The following is a 20564-nucleotide window of genomic DNA, read 5'->3' as shown; positions in this document are numbered from 1 at the left end:
AGAAGAGTGTATCGCTCTCCAGCACAGCTGTGCTGGAGGCAGCCTCGGGAATCCTTGAGCAGGCTGTGCAAGATCCCTGCAGCCTGCTCTGAGGGAAAATCACTGCACTGAGTCAGTTCAGCTTGGCCAAGACCTCACAACCACCTGGAACGACTCCTGGCATTTGCAGTTGTCTGCTGGCATTTGCACCATCAGGCGCCTAGACCTTTAGGAGGACAGCGCACACCAAACGCAACCCTTCCAAGCAAAGCTGCTGCTATCACAGGCTCTGAGTTTTTCACCAGAGGTGGAAATGCAGAACAGCTTCTGCCTCACACAGCCCGACGCAGAAACTGTGGTGGCTGCTGCTGAGCACCATGTTTGCGTGATGGGTTGACACTCCTGTCCAAACGGTCCACTGACCACCACCACAGTCGATGCACGATTTCTTCAACTAAGAAAGGCTGCACATCTCCGGCTTGTGTTACCTTCTTTGCAGGTTGGCCCCATCCACGTGGCTGGGCATACGCAGTTCCCGTTGTACGGATTGCACTGGGATTTGCTGGCACACTGGCATCGCAGGGAGCAGTCGGGGCCGTACTGGTCTGACCTGCATTCTGGAAGGACAGAAGCATTTGGAAAAGGGTGAATGCTCCCTAGTAGTTTCCCTGTTCTCCGGGATCAGGAAGCTATTCAGACACCTACATCTGTTAACATTAAAACATGACATTTTGGAAAGCCTTGCAGTCCTCAAGTTTCATCTACCGCATGGTCTGCCCAAACTGTAGCCCAGCTGTCCTAAAGAAGTTCCCAGAATGGAAACCATGACTGGTGTAAAAACAGGGGTTGACAGCCCAACAGAAAAGATCTTGGGATCTGCTCAGGAAAGTTACTGTCAGCATCCTGGATCCACACTATCTTCTGCAGCTCTCCACCGCACGGCTTGGCTGTCTGCGTGCACCAGCAGAGAGCCTTCGCTCAAAGAATGTGAAATTGAAAATTAATCCATTTTATATATACTCTTACGTCTTACTCCGACTGCACAATTCTGCTGCCTCCTGACAAATTAAACTCGCAAAATGTCTCACTCCCAAACACAAATACATTTCATACCTCACTGCAATTTTTTTATGCAGTCAGAGTACGGGCATGAAGGAAAAGTTAGCAGCAGGTCACAAGGCAGGGTGCTAAATACACTGTAAACAATAGCCCTCTCTCCCTCACCTTGCTAGAGAATACTGTAAATAATCAAGGCGCTTGCTTTCTCACACAAGCACCATTTAGGTAAATAAAAGTGCTGCCGAGCCCTGCATCAGCTGCAGCCCCAACACGTGGGAGAACTCTCCCCGTGCGCTCAGAGCTTGGCCTTTTCAATTAGGCAATGTTATGAGAAAAGGTCTCCTCAAACACCTCTGGACCTGATTTTCATTTATGTAATACCACATTTTCATGTTAATAACAATGTGTATTTAAGACATCTGTTTGAAAGTCTGCAATGTTAATTTACTACAGAAAAAGAGCGCCCATAAAAGTCTGTTATATTCTCTCTCTTTTTTTTTTTAATTAACATTTTGCCTGTTTAATGGGTGCTTTACCAGAGTTCAAATTAAAATCAGGCCTTTTATCTTTATGGCTGCTGCACAGTCACAGCTGCTCACAGTTATATCACAGATGAACTGAGCCTAATTGAAAATAAAAATGCAAATAAAACCTACCCCATAACAGCTTTTCATGGATGGGGGCTACCCTAGCTGATTTAAGAAAAATAAAAATGACTCCTAGAGTTTGCAAGAAGCAAAACCTCCGTTTACATTTTTGGTGCTGAGCTTCCCCCTTGTGTTCCACTTCTGCCTAAAATTTCGCTGGAAAGGCCCCTGGATGCCCAGCGCCGTGCTTGCTGCAGGGGTGGCTGATGTCCCCCATCAGACCAGTGCCTGCAGACTGGGTGGCTTCGCTTTCTGACCACAGGACAGTGCGGAGAGGGAAGCAAATAATTTTCCATTTTAGTTTCGCAGTTTGTACTAAAACTTAAGCTCCCAGCAATTACTTTGCATTAATAACAGACCGCTTAAAGCTGTTTCCTGCTCTATCCTAGAACAAAAGGAGAAATAATATTCCCCCACTGTGATTCGGGGGCTCAGGAGGATTATGGTTCCTGGTGGGAACCTCCAATAGTAGCACATGGATGTTCACTCCTTTTATCTTGTTTGCCACAGCATTAGGATCACAAATCTCTTCTTACACTTGTTTAAACCACTGCAATTCCTTTTACTCCAGTGATTACCCTAAATTTACTCCGTCATAACTGTGATCAGACTCTGGCTCAAGAATCTTGCCTGCCATTGCTGCCTCTCAGCCCTGCAACCATCTCATCAGGCTACAGCGGTAGGACTGGCTTTCCCTACAGGAGAATTTTCTCACCTATTTTTATACCCTTGTTACAAAATAATTCTGTTCTCATGGGCCAATCATTTCCCCAAACACACAGCCCAAGTGCCTGTGCTGCAAATGAGGGAATTTTATTTGGATTAAATGTTCCTGGACTACTGCTGAACCCCAGAGGCAGTCATAGCTGCTGCAGCTCCGCTACCCTCATCCACAGGGATTCTGCCCTCCTTCCTGGCGAAGCAAACCTGGAGCTGGACATACTTTTGCGTTGGTCTGAAAAGGGTCACAAATGTCCGTGTGACAAGACACACAGCATTGTATCCCTTCATGCCCATTTGCACCCTCTGGAGTCTTCCCAACTACGTCTGGAAAACCATGGGCTTCTTGGTATATTCTTCACCAGCGTACGTTCTCCAAAACTCAGGGCGAATGACATTTTACAGCTGACCCATAAACAGTTTTCCTATCAGTGTATCAGTCTAAATATTGATTAAATCAAGAGGTACAGCCTGTTGATAAAGCTGTTGATAACCCGTAAGAGTAATTTGCTACAAACAATGTGTTCTTGAATACCAGTAAATGTCCTTTCACAGTTATGCTTAGACCAACAGGTCATATTGGTTTAACTATACGTAGTCCAGCCCTTAGAAAATATTACCCTTACCAACGTCACATTTGTCTCCAGTCTTCCCAGGTGGGCAAAGGCACTTCCCAGTCTCTGGATCACAAGGAGCTCCTCCACAGTCGCACCGGTGTCGGCACCTCTCGCCAAACCAGCCCCTGTCGCAGCCTGACAGCAAGAGCACTTTTTTAGACACGCATTTGAATGGCAAGATGTACATTAGGCCAGAGTTTTTCCAGGATATCTCAGAGGAAAGCTCATAAACTCTCCACTGAAGCTAGCGTAAATGCCAAGTTTAATGAAGAATCAAACATAGTGGAATAGGCATAATATTTATATGAACTCTCCTTATGTCAGGTTCGTCTAATCTAACCTACCAAAGGTATCTGTAAAACTGTCCCAGAAATGTAACTGGCACTTATTTTAATTTTTAATTAGAACTCTCTAGAAGACCATTCCATAACACTCAACAGGGCTGACATGCACCTATTTAATAATCTCATTTGGAGTTTTAGAATCAAAATTACAATCAGTAAAAGGGACTTATTTTTAATAAACAACATGTGGAACTCATTGCTGCAAGACATCACGGAGACCAGGACTTTCACCGTGTTAATTGGAACCAGATTAGTTAATTTCTAAGGAAATGAGAACACCCAGCTATATAACAGGTAAACAATTCCAAATCTAGTGGTTTGGGATATTCATAAAGCTCAAAATATGGACGAAGTTGCTCTCAACCAAAAATTTGAGTAATAACATGGTTTTTAGGGGGTTTTATTTTGGTTTTTTGTTTGTTTGTTTGTTTTCTTTTACGTCAGAGGGGTACAAGTACCTTTCTCGCAGTAGACACCTTGATAGCCGAACGGACAAATGCACTGTCCTGTCACTGCATCACAGCTCGCTCCATTTTTACAGGCACATGCATGAAGACAGCTTAGCCCATAAAATCCAAAGGGACACCCTGAAAAATGAAAGTATCAAATGAGGAAGGTTTATAAAGAAAAACATACATCTCTTTAAAATCCTCTGTATTGTTAGCTATGTTCCCTGGGAGCCAACAAAAAATTGTATTTACCATTCACTCTAATAATGCCATGTGCTTTTAAACTTCTACCACCCCAGCATCAGAGGTATGCAGGTTAGCCAGATCTGGAAGCAGCCGGGCGATCTGGGACACCCCAAAAATTTTAACTGAACCGGCGAGGTGTTTACGTGACTACTCCGAAGCCCCGCATCCCATCACTGTTGGAGGAGGCTGCCCAGCGTGCCTCCACTTACTGTGCTCACAGGAGTGGCCGTAGTAACCCTCGGGGCATTGGCAGCAGCCCGTGAACCTGTCGCAGGTGCCGTTGTGCTGGCACGAGCAGTCCAAGCCGCAGCCAGACCCGTACTTCCCTGGGAGACATTCTGCTGGCAGGACACGGACAGAAAAACAGACAAACAACAACAAAAAAAATCACTGACCTCACCCAGAAAAGCTCTTACGTGATAGCTTGTACAGCTGAAGTATGATGCCCATACAGTACATTGCAGAGCCAAGGAGAATGTTTGTTATGAAGACACAGCATTTCTGCACAACTATGATGTATTTACATACTTTGATGAGAAATCTTTCGTATTATATAGATGTCTGAACAGCAATTGCCTTGTACTTTTTATAGTCTACCTTTTTTAATTTGTCTCTTCATGTAGTCAGTGTTGTAAAGCCACGTAGTAAATGGCATAAATGGTATCTTCAAATTTTTTTCTCTATCATCTACAGCAATATTTTCTTTCAGGCACTCAGAAAGTGTGAAAGAAAACACGAAGCTTTTCTTCCTCTGTGTTATCATTGGAGTTCACACTATTCCAATTCCTAATAAAACCCGGAGGATCTCTTTTTCACACATAGCAACAGACTTTCCATGTATAATGAGATATCTGCCTTTACAGAACCAAACACTTCTCAAATTACCGAAAGCCAAGTCATGCAAAAGTGACTGTGCCAATATAATTAACCTAGGCATCACTTCTGCATAAGTTAACTTCCCACTGCTGTGATAATTTGAATCTGGGCAGACCAACTTAAATGAGCGTGGCCGTCCAAATAATCAGATTCATAACTGGAAATGTCAGACAAGAGCTTTCAAGAACATCATATCTAATCACTAGAAAAAGGATGCCTGATTAGCTGCCTTTGATTTCGAGTCAAAACACACTCAAACCCACACTGCTGTAGAAATCAAGACTCAATTTTCCCAATAACTTAGCGATTTCTGTCAAAAGATAAACAGTGAAGCTCTTTCTAGTGATATAACACACCGTCCCTTATACGAAGTGTGCATGTCTGCCTCCTGTGCTTGACTTCAGAGACGTTTTATCTAAGCACATCTCTAAGATACACCCACGACCCACTGCTCCACGTGGTGACACCTGCATGACCCTACTGAGGTTTTGCAACCCAAATGCTGCCTATGGGTGGTTACAGAGATTTCAAGGAACAGACAAACAGAGATGAACACAGGTGGCCTACACAACATGAAGTTAGCCAGTTTTTGGTAAACTGCGCTTTTTTAGTGCCTGTCCGCGGTGGTATTCGCATTGTGAGTGGCTCCATGTAGTTAGCATCGTTCCTTTTCTCTTGGCTCCTTCTCTGCACACACGCATGCATGAAGTGGGTGTCTGGGTCTTCTCAGGTGCAAAGTGAAACAATTGCATCGAAGAATGCTGCTAAAAAAGTGTCAAGAACGACTAGTTCTTGGTAAAAATACGTATGGAGTTTGAGGTAGATATTCTACAGGTGTCAGGGACAGAAAGGCTGTAAATGACGGCCTGGGAGCGTGTTGGGGAGATTGCACCATGACAGTTACGACGTAACGATGACATTTGTCTTGAATGTGAACTCAGAACTAACTACTCCGAACTAACTATTCATATTTCATACCAGTAAACTCATGGTTTCCTGAACGTTTAAGTCCATAACTATACAGATATCTCTTATCTAGAGAGAGCAAAGGGAACGCAGAAATGCAGAATGACTTTTGGGAGATGAACAGAAGGAGACACTTGGAAAGACTCTACTCTGGGCTGGCAGGAGGGTTCCTGGAGTGAAAACTGAGCTTATTCTGTTTAAATGTGCTTTGTCTTGTGTAAGGGAGAGCTGTCATAGCACGACAATCTCAATTGCTTTGGACAGATGTTGCCAGAACTGTACTAGCAGGGAAGTCAATACATGGGAAGTTCAACTGCAGTCCAATGTCAAAGGGAAGAGAATAACAAGAGAGAACATAACAAGAGAGGAGGGAGATGGAGGCTTCTGCTGACCTCGGAGGAGCACGTGAGAGAAGATACAAAACAATGTTCCCATGAACGAAGGAACACGAAAGTTGGACAGGAGAAGAAATAAGAGTCCGTGCAAAGGAATTTATGAGAGTTACAGAGCAGGACTCACGAGGAAACTTGTCTCTGAAAAAAGACCTAAAGCTCTAACTAGGGGCAGTTCTGCATGAGAGAAGCTACAGAGACGAACGCAGCTGGGAGGGAGTCTACTTAAGCAAAACCTGTCCCCTTTTGTGGGTCTGTAGACACTGCAAACCGCTGCTTGAATGTACACATCCACTATCACCAAAGCAGAAAATTACCTTTCTCGCACGATCTTCCTGTCCAGCCGAGCCCACAAGTGCAGTTGCCATCCACGTGGTCACAGATACCACCGTTCTGACAGGTACATGTCAGGTGGCAGTTGGGGCCATATTGTCCCTGGGGACACACTACAGAGAATTAACAAAGTTTGAAAAAAAGATAAATTAGCATCCCAAAAAAGGATGAAGGTGACAGGGAATAAATACAAACACATGCTCCCCACAGAGTATCCCTGGTGTCTCCCGAGGGCTGTGGGACACTGTACTCCGTGCTTATTAACAGTTTCATCCAAACACTCTGTCTCACCATATCTCCTCACTTGGCTTCACTCCACGTTTACTCCTCTTGCTCTCCGCCCTTTGTCCCATCTCTCAACTCTTCCTCTTCAGCAAATCCTCTCCCTTCACTTTTTCAGCTCAAGCAACTTGCTTCTAAATTTAGCCCCATCCATCCACAGCGCCCTCACCCTGCTCACGTCGTGTGCTACAAACTACCCTTTTCCCCACCTTTATGTTCTGTTTGGACTGCAGTCTCTGAAAGGAGTCACTTCAGCTTTGCGGAGAAACCAGTGCAATGGTACCGAGTGTGGTGGAACAAAGCGGTGAGATGTGGACCGGAGACGGGGGCAGGATAAAGACAGGGCTATGGAGTGGAGAGGGACAGGGGCCGAGTACAGCAAACCGCAACGTTATCAAGCGACCGCATTGGGAAACACAGTTATAAACAATGTTTGGCGCCGAGTTTTATTTGCTGGTGGTTTTAAGTATGTCACCAACTGACGAGATGACCTTGGGTCCCGCTTTGTTACCTTGCTGACAGCTGGGTCCCGTTTGGCCGGGAGGACAGGTACACTTGCCAGTCCGTGGGTCACACTGACCTTTACCACATGCACAGAACAGGGTGCAGTCCTTCCCGTATCGGTTTTCAGGGCAAGCTGAAGGAAACGCAGACTTTTGTTAAACACCCTGGGTATCCAATGCCAGTTTTCATTTTTAACATAGGCAGGATCTTATAGGTAGAGTTGGCTTCATTTTTATTCCAGCTAATATGCTTCAAAGCAACAGCTATGAAACCAAAATCCATCCAAAGTCATGACTGCTTCTTCCTCTGAAACTTTACTTGAGGTTATAAATACAATCCATGGTTTCACATGGAACATTTAGTGGCTCTCCTACTAAAAAGGTGAACGTACAACTGAAATATCAGCTGCTCATCCTTCCAGCTAAAGACATCTTTCCTTCCTTAATATTGATGCTGTCCTATGCTGAAGAGCAAAGCTATAGGCTACTAAGCATTAAAACATTGCCTTTCTGTGAGAGAGAGAACTTCAGAGAGATCATAGCTTTGGAAACAGCACAGACTTTCAGCCACACAACTTAGCTCTGAAATACAGAAGTAAGAGTAGGGTTGCCATGGAGTCTTTACCAGTTTTGCCATGACAAAACTTGATCTTTTTCCCATTTATTGAAACTAATGGCACCATAGTGTGAAGCAAAATATTGAGATAATTTCTCAACCTAGAAATTTTGGACAGGAAGAAGGAACTTGAGCAATTCATGCTGAGCTGGCTCTAGAAATAAATTTGGGCAAGCAGGTTGTAATCCTGGGATGAGTGTCTTTGCTTCTACACATGCAGAAGAGAGGGAAAATATTTTGCAAGAGATTTTTTTACAAAGCTGGAATCCTGATTTACAATTCAAGGAGGAGGTAGCTGGGATCTTTCTGTTTTTCTACTGACAAGCTCTTATGCAGATTACTCTCTGCTGTTTTTTGAAAGAAGCAGAACATGAATGTTGGCTTACTTTTACTACAGTCGGCTCCAATGAAACCAGGCGCGCAATCACAAGTTCCCGACGCAGGGTCGCACTGGCCTCCATTCATGCATTTACAAGGGGTTTGGCAGTTTGAACCATAAGTACCTTTTGGACACCCTGTTTTAAAAGAATAAAATAGCAATTAGGCTATGTTGCTACTGGGCCCATTGCATTTCATGTCATACGCAATTTGTTGCTTTCAACCAAAATCGGCTTTTCATTTTCCAACTCTATTCCCTTCTAGAGGGCCAGGAGTAGGCACCGACAAGCGGATGGCACTCCTTGGGGCGGCAAGGCAGCGCTGACTTCTCAAACCCCTGGAGAGCCAGACCGACTGCTGCTGCCCACCCTGGTCCAACTGCTCCTGGCTCTGCCTGCTCTTCCCATTCCTCCCACGTAACGGTAGCAAGAAAAGCCAGCCCCATTCTTCAGAGGTTTTCCTCTTGGATTTCTGTTCCAAGTCAACCTGTTCCCCCTTTCCCTCCTATGGCAGAGATGGAGAGATGGGGCCCTGGTCCCTCTTCCTTTGGGCAGCAACAGCCTGGTTTGCCTGGGATGGTGAGAAGCCGTGAACCATCTCTGCCCCTTTTAGCAGTCATTTTAGCTGACCAGTTATGGATACTGGGCCAGGTCTCATCTTTTAAAAAAGTTGAAGAAAGTTTGTTTCCTTTATAATCTACTCTTTCCCTCCAAACTGGAGCTGGCATTGCTCTGGCACACCTAGTGGGCTGCGGATGGAAGACTATGAAAATATGCATGTGACAATAACACGAAATTTCAGAAGACTCCTTCTCAGAAGATAGATACAGAAGAAAGATGGTTTAAATGCAAAGCCAGAAAATTCTCCAGAGGAAAAAACCAAAGCAGCTGTATTTTGTAATAACCAGAAGAAACACTAGACCTGGATGGATTGCTGAGCCAGTGTTACATGGCAACGAGCTGTCCATGAAGAGGTTTTCCAGGTGGTAGCGAGTATTTCTGGTTTCTTTTTGGACAGCTAATGTTGAAGGAGAGCTGAATACAAGATGAGAAAGACATGAATCCATCTGCCACGCTTAGCTCATGTCTTCAAGATGCTCTTTAGAGTGATGGAGGCTGGAACTGAGGAAAAGAGCTAGGCAGAGCAGCTAGGCACGTGCCTCCGTGTGTCAGGGTTGCCTCCAGCGTGCCACCACTGAACTCTAGAGATGCAGGTTATTCTCCTAATTTTTCAGTGTTTTCCAGTGAAGAGGGAGAAGCTGGTGTTTTTAAAGCCACATGATCACTGCTGAACAGTTCCACTAGTGCTACTACCACTACATGCCATTTCTTTGCTCCTTCCTTCCTTCTCTTCCCCTGGCAAAAGAAAAGCCTATGGCTACTTTGGAAATCTGGTTGAATATATATTTGCACATGTCTCCAAGCAACAGATCTCTCACAATCTGTGCATAAATAACTTTATATATTTTCTCTTTTTTCTGAAGGCATGAAAGCATGGTCTGAAGTGGCTGGAGAAATCTCTGGATTTTTTGAACTGTTCAATAGAGAGGGAGAGCTTATGGTGAAGCTTTAAAGGGATGCCTTTTAAAATAAAACTGAAAATTGGCTTCCGCTCAAACCAGGATAGCAAATCATCAGGACTAAACAGATACACACTTTTATAACAAGCAGATACTCTCCCCAGCCATTCTCAACCACGGCTTCTTCTCAATGAATACTTCGTCATCAGTGCTTCCATCTGTCAGTACCGAAAATCTGTTTCATGTGCAAACCCTGGCACCAAGGAGTGAGCCCTGCTATATCCATTTCATTTCCACCAAGACATGAAGTTAAGGACACACCCAGATTCAATGATTTAACTGGACTCTAAGTGAGTTTCTCTTTTCCTCCTCCCTTTCCTTTCAGTCATAATTTGGCTTTTCTCTTTTTTTAATTCTGTTTCCCACACTCCTAAACATGTTGCTTCTCCCTGGCAAAGCTTTCAGAGTTGTTCCTCAGCTCAAGACTAGAAAGAGATACTCCATTACTGAAAGGGATGCAATAATTCCCTCCTTACCAATTTATTTATCCTTGCAGCATTTTATTTATTATGGTTCAACAGGGAGCAGCGCAAGCAGGGCAAACACATCAGCTGCGACGTTCACGTGGTTATTAACAAGGCCATCTCATCTGTTACTACTTTGCAGAAGAACTTCTATGCAGATAGCTAGGGCAATTTACACAGTGTCCTGCCATTTAAGTAGGCTCTGCCTTTATAAAGAGGGTTAGCCTCTAACCACCAGTTATCTCATAAAGACATTTTCTAATTTAACAGTTTCCTGTGCATCTGACTTATGTTTTTCTGAGAATGGCAGGAGCAGCAGCCAGATTTCTAACTCATTTCTTGATTTTTTCCTTCTGGTTTGGGTGGGTTCGCCATGACCAAGAACTCCTAAATCTTTTCATACCAACTGCATACGCTAGGGCTTTTCTTACCAATGTTATTAACTGCATTTTCAAAAAAATCACTTCTGAAGCATCCTGTTACCTACAGCTTGAAGGTGAAGCTGGTGAGGTCTTTCTGGCTCAGGGTTCACCCAGCCCAGTAAATGTCACAGAGACATAGCATGGGATTTTTTTTATCCATTACAACACCACTTACTGCTTTTTATTCATAACTCCACTCAAGTAGATCTGCCCGTCCACCAAGTTATGGACAATTGATGGGAACCTTATTGCTAGTTTGTCTGCTTCCTTTGGATCTTGCCAAGAGACTGTTTCAGCTCTTCACTCCAAAATTTGAGAACATGAAAGCCTCGTTGCTCTTGGCTCCTGGAAATTTGACTTCCCAGCCAACTACACCTTTTATAGATACTTTCTTGAACCTTTTTTCACAGTACTATAAATATAGCAATAGTTGCCAGAAACCGTTTCCAGCAGCATCCAACCACATGTTGACTGGACTGAAGCCCATTTCACGTCTTTGGGAGCGGCTCCCTGTGCTGTTTTTAATATTATATCGAAAGCTTCTTCATCCTGGAGCAGCCCCAGTTCTCCCTGTAGTGAGGACGGCGGGAACACGGAGTATTCCCACCAAAGTCACGCTAGCTATCCTTGGTTATCAGACAGTCACTTCATTACCAGGTCCACAGTTTCTCACTCCACTGACCTAAACCTAAAAATAACTCCCACTTAAATGGTTTTCCTTCCATTTTTATGTCTGTCTATGCAATGGTCAGAGTGGCATAGGGGAGAATAGGAAAAAAAGTCCTCATAGATGCAAGACAAATGTTCTCTCTCTGTGAACCTCCACCATTCCATTATCTCTCCAGTAAACGTTTAACAAAACTGTATTTATTAAGTGAGAATTTGCTGTGCAAGATACTGTGTATTCTTTGGAATCTAAGAGAACACAACACCATGAAGGCTCATGTCTCATATGCTACAGGTTTAATCCTAGCTACACAGAAGTCCGTGCCAAAATCCCCTCTGAATGTAACGAAACATAGATTTCATTTTGTAAGTAATTTCTTTTATATCAGAACTTCAGTGTAATTACTAATGTTTTAAATTTTAAAATTCTGAAATTAAATCTTAAGGATCTAAGCAAGCTCGAGGACATTTACTATAATCTGTAGAGATTTGGTACTATACTACACGCACAGGTAATCACTACTGAAAGATTGCTACATAAAAGTAATAGGCTAACCATGATTAAGTCTTTTAAAATGATACTGTTAAATAGTTGATCTCCACTACTGCTCTACTATAATATTTATTATAATCTAATGTATAATGGATCCAGATGGCTCTAGCAGAGATGTTGAAGGCCAGATTTCGATCTCGCTTACAGTGAGAACTGATGTACAAAGGAGGATAGAATCAATCCTTACATTTACATTTAAAAGAATAACTTTTGATGACATGATGGTAATACAAATGCCCGTCTCTAAAATGAACCTCTTTCCTATTTCTACTTGAGGAATAAAGCACAGGTTTAACCCTTACTAGAGCCACATATATTGCGGCTGGCCTTTGTATCCAAATTGTCACCCAAAAAAGCAAGCAAACCAAACAGAGCCGTACTGGATTCCTAAGAAAGAAAAATAAGCATTTGCCAAAGAGAGAAAGACTGAGCTTGAAAGACGACAGCTTTTTTTTTTTTTTTCTTTTTAAATGAGACTATTACAAGCCATGGAGTAAGAACAAAATTAAAGTTGTAAATAAAAAGGTAATTAACTGTCTCCTTTATTGGATCCTTTGGTACATGTTTCTTATCAGTTGCCACATTCCACCAGAAACAACTTCACAGATGTCCTAAAACACTGGCATGAAGCATGTGGATCAGGGAATATTTTTTATGATGGAGCGTTCGGCCAATTGGCATGTTGTCCTCTACACTAGTCACCATTTTTCAATCCAGAGTAACAATTTGTTTTAATTTGATTGTTCCTCAGAAGGCCCGACAACTTAAGTGACTTTATGAATCACTTAGATTTATTGCCAATTGCAGCTTGTTGTTTTCTAATAACCATTTGTCCTTACTTGAGCACGCAGAGATTTTGGGAACTATTTCGGCCTAGGTATTTGGAAATGAAGGAGCTACACAGTATCTAGGTGTAGCTGAAGATGAGAGGTAAATGCAGAGAACAATACTGATATTCTTCAGCGTGGCATGAAATTGGAAAGCATGTAGCTAGTAAATGAGTCTGTCTTTTAATTATTTTCTTTTTTAAAAATAATCTTTTGCAATAATACTGGTAATTTTATTATCGTAAATTAACCCAACCTATGCTTATTTTATCTCAGTCGATGCTGAAGGTACTGACACAGATGAACTCAAAGCACCAGCACACGCTTCTGCCGAACTCGGTCCTCGCTCAGAAAGCGGGCAGCCCACAAAAATACTCACGGAGGTTGCAGCGGGCCCCGTAGTACCCCGGGCGGCACACACAGTCGCCGGTCACCGGGTGACATTCCTCATTCTCGGCAGAGCACTGACATACTCGGTTACAGTTCTTACCATACGTGCCCGGTGGACAAGCTTGGGGAAGAGGAAATGTAAACCAATAAATTAAATTTGTCTTGGTAAATATAGCACTCAAACAAAGAGCGAGCTCAAATTTATTAAATAAAATCCCTGCCTACAGAACGACGCTCTCCTCCGGGACTTTGGATTTATTACATTTACTTGGGGGTTACTTCACTGCTTGATTTTGTTTTGTTCAGTCAATTTGTGCCCAACTGTCAAGGGCCAGATACAATTTTCTTGTCACTAGAAAAAATCATAGGGAAATGTCAGGTAAAATTGACTAAAATAACAGCGTAATTCACAAGGAACCAGGCGTGTGGATAAAGACATTCTAGCTTTTGCAGGGAGTTTAAACTTGCAAAGCTGCTGTAGCACCAACATCTTCACAGGTTTCATTTTGCCTGTTGACAGCCACATTGCTTACAGGTTTTGGACTTTCCACATCTAATTCTCACAGCTCACTTCCATTAAGTTGCCCTGGTTGTGGGTCAGGATTTAGAGTCTTTTAGTGGAGGATATGGGACACCAATGTCAATTCTTTTAATTCTTTTTTGGTGGTGTTTTTCTTTTTGCTAAAGCAGCCCTCAGGCAAAATGCCGTAAGGAAGAACAAAGTCAAAATTAGGCAGTCGGGGTCACAGAACGAGCCTTCTTTCAAAGACAGCTCTAGACGGCCAAACTCAGTGCTGAAGACAAACCAGATAATGACATTTCCATGAGCTCTGACAGGGGGAAGAGACAGTCTCTCACGGCGACAAAGCCAACAGAAAGCAGAGCTGCTGCTTTACCCACGGCACAGCGATGGCCGCAGGCTAAAGCCGGGTTCTGCTGGCACCTCCTCAATCTATTTTGATCCAGTTTAGCCCCCAGCTGCTCCCTGCCAGCCTGAGAGCTGCAAAGCTAGAGAGGGCAAACCCCGCCAGCCCAAACTGCGCCAGGCACAGAGGCCAGAACCAACCAAACCATTTGGGTGAGCGACAAGCAGCCCTTGTCCATCTTCACTGCTGTGAGGTTGTTGTCTCCTCCCTCTTCAGGCATTATGTCATCAGGTTTTTATTTAAGAAATTAATTTCTTAATTTACAAGGGAAGTATTTGCATTCTTACAACAAACTTACTTTTCTCACAGCCGTAGCCGGTGAATCCCGGAGGACAGCCGCACTCGCCCGTCAGGTGATGGCAGGGGGTACCCACGGGACACCGGCACCGCTGGGCACAGCCCGTGCCATAGCGGCCGGGCAAGCAAGCTGCAACGATGCAACCAGTCCTCGTCAGGGCACGGGGCAGGGGCCACGCAGGACAGTGCAAAGCTACCCCCCCCTCCACTGGATCTGCTGCACCCATCCCCGGTGAACGCTTCCAGACCGACCCCACGGAGCAACACAGGAGCGAAAGGATCCTGTCACTGGGTCCGGACCCGGGAGGAACGTACACAGGGACCTCAACTTCCCTCTGTAAATGCCCAGCAGACACTCACGTTTGTCACAGTGCCTCCCTCGCCATCCCTTTTCGCAGTGACACGCTCCAGTTTGATGGTGGCAGGACAAGCCGTGCACGCAGTCACATTGCTCCTCACACTGCTTGCCAAAAAGCCCCGGGGGACAGACTGTGAGGAGAAGCAGAGGGTGTAAGGGTTCTTCCTGCTGCACAGAAAGCATCCGACATCATTGGCAAATGAGCCAATATTGTTCTTCTTGCACATGGCGATGTATATTTAGAAGGCTGCATGCCCAGGAAATATCATTGAAAGAGAATACATGAAAAATATTAAAAGCATTTAGCATTGGCTATTAATGAGTCCGCACATGGAACTTTGCAAAGACTTAGTCCTAGTCTAGAGCACGAATCCAGATGGTGTCTATAGAGAATGAAGTGTCATTCACTTTTACACAGTTATGCATAGACAAAGGGACAGCTCTTTGAACAGTGAAAATACACTGTGTCCACGTGTACTGCTTTCCACCTCACAGGTCTCTGCAAAGTGATCAAAGCGAAAGCGAGGCTTGAAGAAAAGGAAGGTGGGCACTGTGAAGGCTTTACAGGTCACACTAGTGGCTGAGGCTTTGCAAGTCCTCAGCACCTCAGGGGACATCAGAAAATTGCTTGTGGCTTACAAAAATCACAGCACCTCAGTAGCCGAGCTGAAAGTGCATTTCAAGTCATCTGATATCTACCTTTTATAAGATTTCTATTTCAGGGTTTTACATGGCTTTAAAAATTCCAGATAGCTATGTCAAATCTGGGCAATCTGGTCCACATGCAAAGTTGGTACAATCTGAACCATTACAGTCCAATTTGCTGCTTCCCTCAATGACCCATTGAGATGCAGCAGCATGTGCCTGATCTGGCAAACTCTCCTTACAACTCACTCCCTTTTGTATGTTCTTCCTTGTACCCATAAGGTAGAGAAATACCTTAATTTTCTGAGCAGGCAGGAAACAGAACTAGGACATAAAATGATTTGGACAGGGGCATGTATTTGTGGTCGGGCAGAGACCTGCTGTGGGGCTCCCGAGACACGGTGAGCGCTCACACCAGCATTATTTCTTATTGGCCTACAGAATACTGGAAAATTAAGATACAAAGTAGAAATAGACTTCATATTGTGAAAGCAGAAATGACTGATTGCAGAAGAGAGCGTTAAAACACAGCATCTGCAGAAGGAACTGCCCTTACCAACATCACAGCGGTCCCCAGTCCAGCCGGCGTGGCAGATGCATTTCGCCGAGTGCTGGTCACAAACCCCATGGTGGCAGCTACAGTTGTGCTCACAGCCCTCTCCGTACCTCCCGTCCCCACACTCTGAAAAGAGAGGGGGAAGACTGACGGGGGGCCAGGTTGGAGAGGCTCCAGGAAGAACGCATTTATGCCTCTGAAATATGGTGAGCCACCTAAGCTGGTCCCCAAAACCTTCAGTGAGGGAGATTTTGAAGCCTCCCTTGACAAAATTCTCTAGAAAGACATTGTTTTCCTCTTGGAGGATTTCTTCTGGTTTTGTTTTTTCTCCTCAAATTGAGTTCATTAGCTATCTTCCCTCTCCCCAAGGGACAGAGAATAGCTTATTCCTCTCCTCTGTCCAGCAAGTTTCTAGCACCACAGTACATTTAAGTGCCAATACCGTATCTCCCCTCAGTCTTCTCATCCCTTACTAACCAACCCCAATTTTTTCAACCTCTTCATACCTGGTGCTCTCCAGCCCTCTGCCCCTCCACTCTCTTTTTTTCTGGGCTGTCTCCAACCAGACCTCACCAAGAACCGAATTTCCTTGCAGAGCGACTGAAACGAGGTGCTGGAGGGGTGGAGGACACGTCGAGACTCACCCAGCTCACACGCTATCCCCGTCCAACCCTGGGGACACAGGCACTCGCCCGTCACGCGGTCACACGTCGCCTGGCCGTGGCAGACGCAGCGCTGTAGACAGTTTGCACCGTACCATCCAGGAGGACAGGCTGCGAAGAGGAGGTAGGACAAAAGCCTTCCATGAAGAAATGCAGGAGAAGGACGCAGGTTAAACACAACCTTTCCCACCTTACACCCCTTCTCACCCCGGTGATCATGAAGATGCTGTGGGAGGTGCAACCAAGTAAAAATGGGGCCACAACTGATAAGGAATTACGCAGACCAGTGTAAAACTGGTCTGGGAACAAAATAGGTGGTGAACAGAATTAGCTATGGCCCACCAAACGGCCTCAAGATTTTCTGTTTGCGCCTACAAAAAACATCTCTTGGTTCCTACCGGCTTTCTCAACACCAAGGAGTCAAGTTATTGATTTCCCTGTTTTCAGAATTTGTTGGTACAGTCCCCTTAAAATCACAACTCCTTTTCTAATTGATCCTGCTACCCACAGCTGGCTGACGCCACTTCACAGTTTACCTGATTTTAGTTAAGGAAGTTTATTAATTCCCATCACAAGCAGATCCTATAGATAGAACCTAATTTTTTTGGCACAGAAAATACACACCTCTGTCATGTGCCAGAGTAGCACCTTTTTAAGATGCTAACAGGAGCAAGTTCTCGCTCTGCAAAAGCACAGTCACCAGAGGATGGCTCAACCAGCCTCACTCGTTTATTCTACCTCCTTACTTCCAAAGAGAAAAGAAATCCCCAAATGTACCATTAAAGACAAATGTTTTACAATGTCTTCATATTTGACAACAGCTTGTTTTAACTTTTGCTTTGGTTTTGTATTTGAGGCCTTCATGCAGAACAGAATATTTTAGATCGTGTCATACATGTCATGAAGAACAGTTTGGTGCCTTCTCAACTTTTTATTCCTTCATGGAAAGAGCTCTTCGTATTAGGTTTTAAAGGGGTGCCCACTTTATATATTCCTTTACTCCTGCCAGCTTTCATCCCCTTTCCCTACTTGTCCTCTCGGTACACTGAAGGGGAGCCGCTGCTTGCATGGAGGTGCTGACTCCAAACCCCAGCTCACCCAGGAGCATCCGCAGGAGCATCCCCAGCTCCGTGGCACTGCTTACAGAGCCAGGTACCTCACGGGGGAGGCACAGAAAAAAGGAGCCTTCTGCAATGGGAATGGACAGACTTTTTCTAGCGGCTTGGATACAGGGGATTAGGATGTGTAACGTAAGCCTCAGTGCAGCCTTTTCTTTGCCAGCCTCTTTTCTTAAGGCTCCTTGGAGTTGGGCTTGTGTTCGAGTCACATGTATTGGTCTAATTGCCAAGGCTGGAAGTCCCAATGCCTTTCACATGTTCTGGATTTAGCCTATGTCTGGAACAGTGTACGGTAATGACGAGGATCAGTCGGGCGCACGGGACAGTAAAGCAGGCCATAGAAAAGAAACAGAGTTTTATTTCAGTGTCATAATTGGGAGTTTTATGGACCTTTTCTCCCTTAATCAGCCTTCAAAATCAGCTCTGTTTCCAGTTTATGACTCTGTTTCAGCCCCCCTTGCCCTACGTACACCGAGCTCCTACACCCGGCCCCTGCAACACAGTGTCGCAGATTTATTTAATGGACCGATCCCCATCATTGTGTGGATACAAAACCAATGACAACACAGGGCAAATGAGCTGATAATTAAAATACCAATGAAGCCCCCTGGGCAGAAGTTTTATTTTTCCCTCCTATAATCCTCCGTGAAGGGTTTGATTTTCCGACCGTACCTTCTTGGCAGGTGGCTCCTTTCCACCCCGGGCTACAAAGGCACGTCCCGGTTACATGATGACAGAGCGCTCCGTTGTGACAGTGACAAGTGTGGCTGCAGCCTGGCCCGTAGCTGTCCCCCTGGCAGGCTGCAACGAGAGAAGTCCATAAAACTCCATCAGGAAGCATCAAAGGAGGCATTGCACAGAGTAAACCTGAGACAGAACCCAGCGCCAGGGAAATCAGTTTGAAACTGGCTTCCGACGACACACTTTTCACATCATAAGGGTGCCTAAGTCCATATATTAGCTATGCCCGACACTAAACAACGTGGCTTAAAAATATGTATCATAGCACGTTCTGAAGAGGTTTTTATCGAAGGGCAGGATCGCTCGGGTGATGGATCAGCTGTCAGCCCCTGCCCTGTGGAATGTCTTTGTGCTAAACTAATGGTCCAGCAGAACCGCCAGCTTGACAGCCCGGGTATTTATTTGCATCCTGGTAAGAGAACTGACAACTTCATTGTTTTCAGTGTTCATTTTTCACAGCTGGATGCCTTCGCTCGCCCAGAGTCTCATTCTTTGGTCAGAGAGGGGTGATATTTTCAGCGCATTCGGTTAAGCAGCTGGCTCCCAGGTGGAAACTTAACAGCCATCTCACAAACGTACACTTGCTGCAGCTCCGTTTTCAGTGCTGCTGCCTATGAAAAATGGCAGTGATAAAATTCCTGTAGTCTCCATTGCACTGGAGATTTGGATAGCTTTAAATGGTGGAAAACAGTCAGTACTGCTACCCTGTTTTCTTCAGATATCGCCCCCAAAAACACAAAACGAGTTAATGAAGATGGATAGCCTCCTTGCACGTTTTTTGCGCCTGCCTTGCAGAGGCTGTCCTTCACTTACACGTGGCTGTCAGAGCCACTCATCCCTGCAGCACTGCTGGCATGCATTGGAGAGGCAAAAAAACCCCTGATCCCGAGGAGTGTCCTGCACTCGCTGAACGTGACATCTCAGGATCAGACCCAAACGATGACTTTTCACCAGAACCTCTATGCCTTTGAGGGTGTGGAGCGAGATGCAGTGTTGTGGGAGGACACGTCCCTGGGGACCGAAGAGAGGCGTGAAACCATCTTGACCTCAGGGGTGAACTCGGTTGACATCTTGACCTCAGGGGTAAACTTGGTATCTGACCCATTCTCAGCTCTTCTCTTCCCATCTGAGGACTTCCAGCTTCCCGCAGTTCTCACAGACACCATTTCTCCCAGGACTTCTTTTCAACAGTGTTCATTTTTGTCATCGCTTGGACCCCATCCACATTGAAACCACAAGAAAGTGCAGGAGCTCAGTCCCATCACAGTTAAAAGTCTGTTCTGCAAATGAGGCTTGGTTGCCAAGTTAAAAGTTCAGCCCATCCTACAGAGCTCTGGCTCGGTTTTGGGAGCAGAACTAAATATTTCCACAATACAGACCAGAACTATATCATAACCAAGCCAAAGGAAAAAACCAGCTCATAACCAGGTCCCCTGACTGGTTACTTAGCGGTCCGTGTGAGGTTTTTGGAGTATGCGTGCAAAGCTCTTGTTATGCTTGCCGAGAAGACAAGAGAGTTTTCCAGTGAAAATTCTGATAAGAAAGTAGAAATTTCTGGAGAATAAAATTTTAATTCTTCTGTTGGGTGGGTACAGACTTTTTTTAGCTTCTTGGTAGGACAATCCTGATTATCAAAGTACTTTTCTGAAGATTAAGATGACAAGTGATACATTGAAGCTATTTTATGAAGTTCCACAACTGAATGTACAAATATCCCTGGGCCTTTTCTCCTTTCTTCATGATGAGTGCAAAGGCAAGAAGCAATAGGAAGGTTTAAATTATTAGACTTCTTCCAGCTTCAAAATTTTCCTCTCGGTGCCTTTCCTCTGTAAGAGGAGGATTTATTCGTTTGCAGTCTTTAAAATCCCTTTTTGCATGCAGAGCAAGGAACACATGAAACTGGAGATTTTCTTCCAGACTCAAAGTCAACAGCCATCAAAAGCGTCAGGGAGC

The 20564-nt window shown here is 44.7% G+C and overlaps 1 protein-coding gene across 5 annotated transcripts in view; it reads right to left on the bottom strand.

The window, feature by feature from the left end:
* The window catches only part of LOC115347551 (multiple epidermal growth factor-like domains protein 6), a 205572-nt gene that overhangs the window by 5409 nt on the left and 179599 nt on the right, over positions 1–20564 (bottom strand). For 3 of the 5 annotated variants that reach the window (XM_030029040.2, XM_030029043.2, XM_030029044.2), the window contains 13 exons: positions 18543–18671; positions 16735–16863; positions 16091–16216; positions 14892–15020; positions 14533–14661; positions 13298–13429; positions 8416–8544; positions 7422–7547; positions 6613–6741; positions 4271–4399; positions 3825–3953; positions 3032–3157; positions 468–596 (listed from right to left, as the gene is read on the bottom strand). In XM_030029040.2, the coding sequence (XP_029884900.1) occupies positions 468–596; positions 3032–3157; positions 3825–3953; positions 4271–4399; positions 6613–6741; positions 7422–7547; positions 8416–8544; positions 13298–13429; positions 14533–14661; positions 14892–15020; positions 16091–16216; positions 16735–16863; positions 18543–18671 (1671 nt within the window). Of the gene's footprint in view, positions 1–467; positions 597–3031; positions 3158–3824; positions 3954–4270; positions 4400–6351; positions 6742–7421; positions 7548–8415; positions 8545–13297; positions 13430–14532; positions 14662–14891; positions 15021–16090; positions 16217–16734; positions 16864–18542; positions 18672–20564 lie in introns of those variants that run through there. The other 2 variants (XR_003925529.1, XM_030029045.2) reach the window with 2 other exon arrangements.

This window comes from Aquila chrysaetos, chromosome 10 (genome assembly GCF_900496995.4).
Source record: "Aquila chrysaetos chrysaetos chromosome 10, bAquChr1.4, whole genome shotgun sequence".
NCBI lineage: Eukaryota > Metazoa > Chordata > Aves > Accipitriformes > Accipitridae > Aquila > Aquila chrysaetos.
The sequence above is the reverse complement of the archived record's forward strand: the minus strand, read 5'-3'. Positions and strand labels throughout refer to the sequence as shown.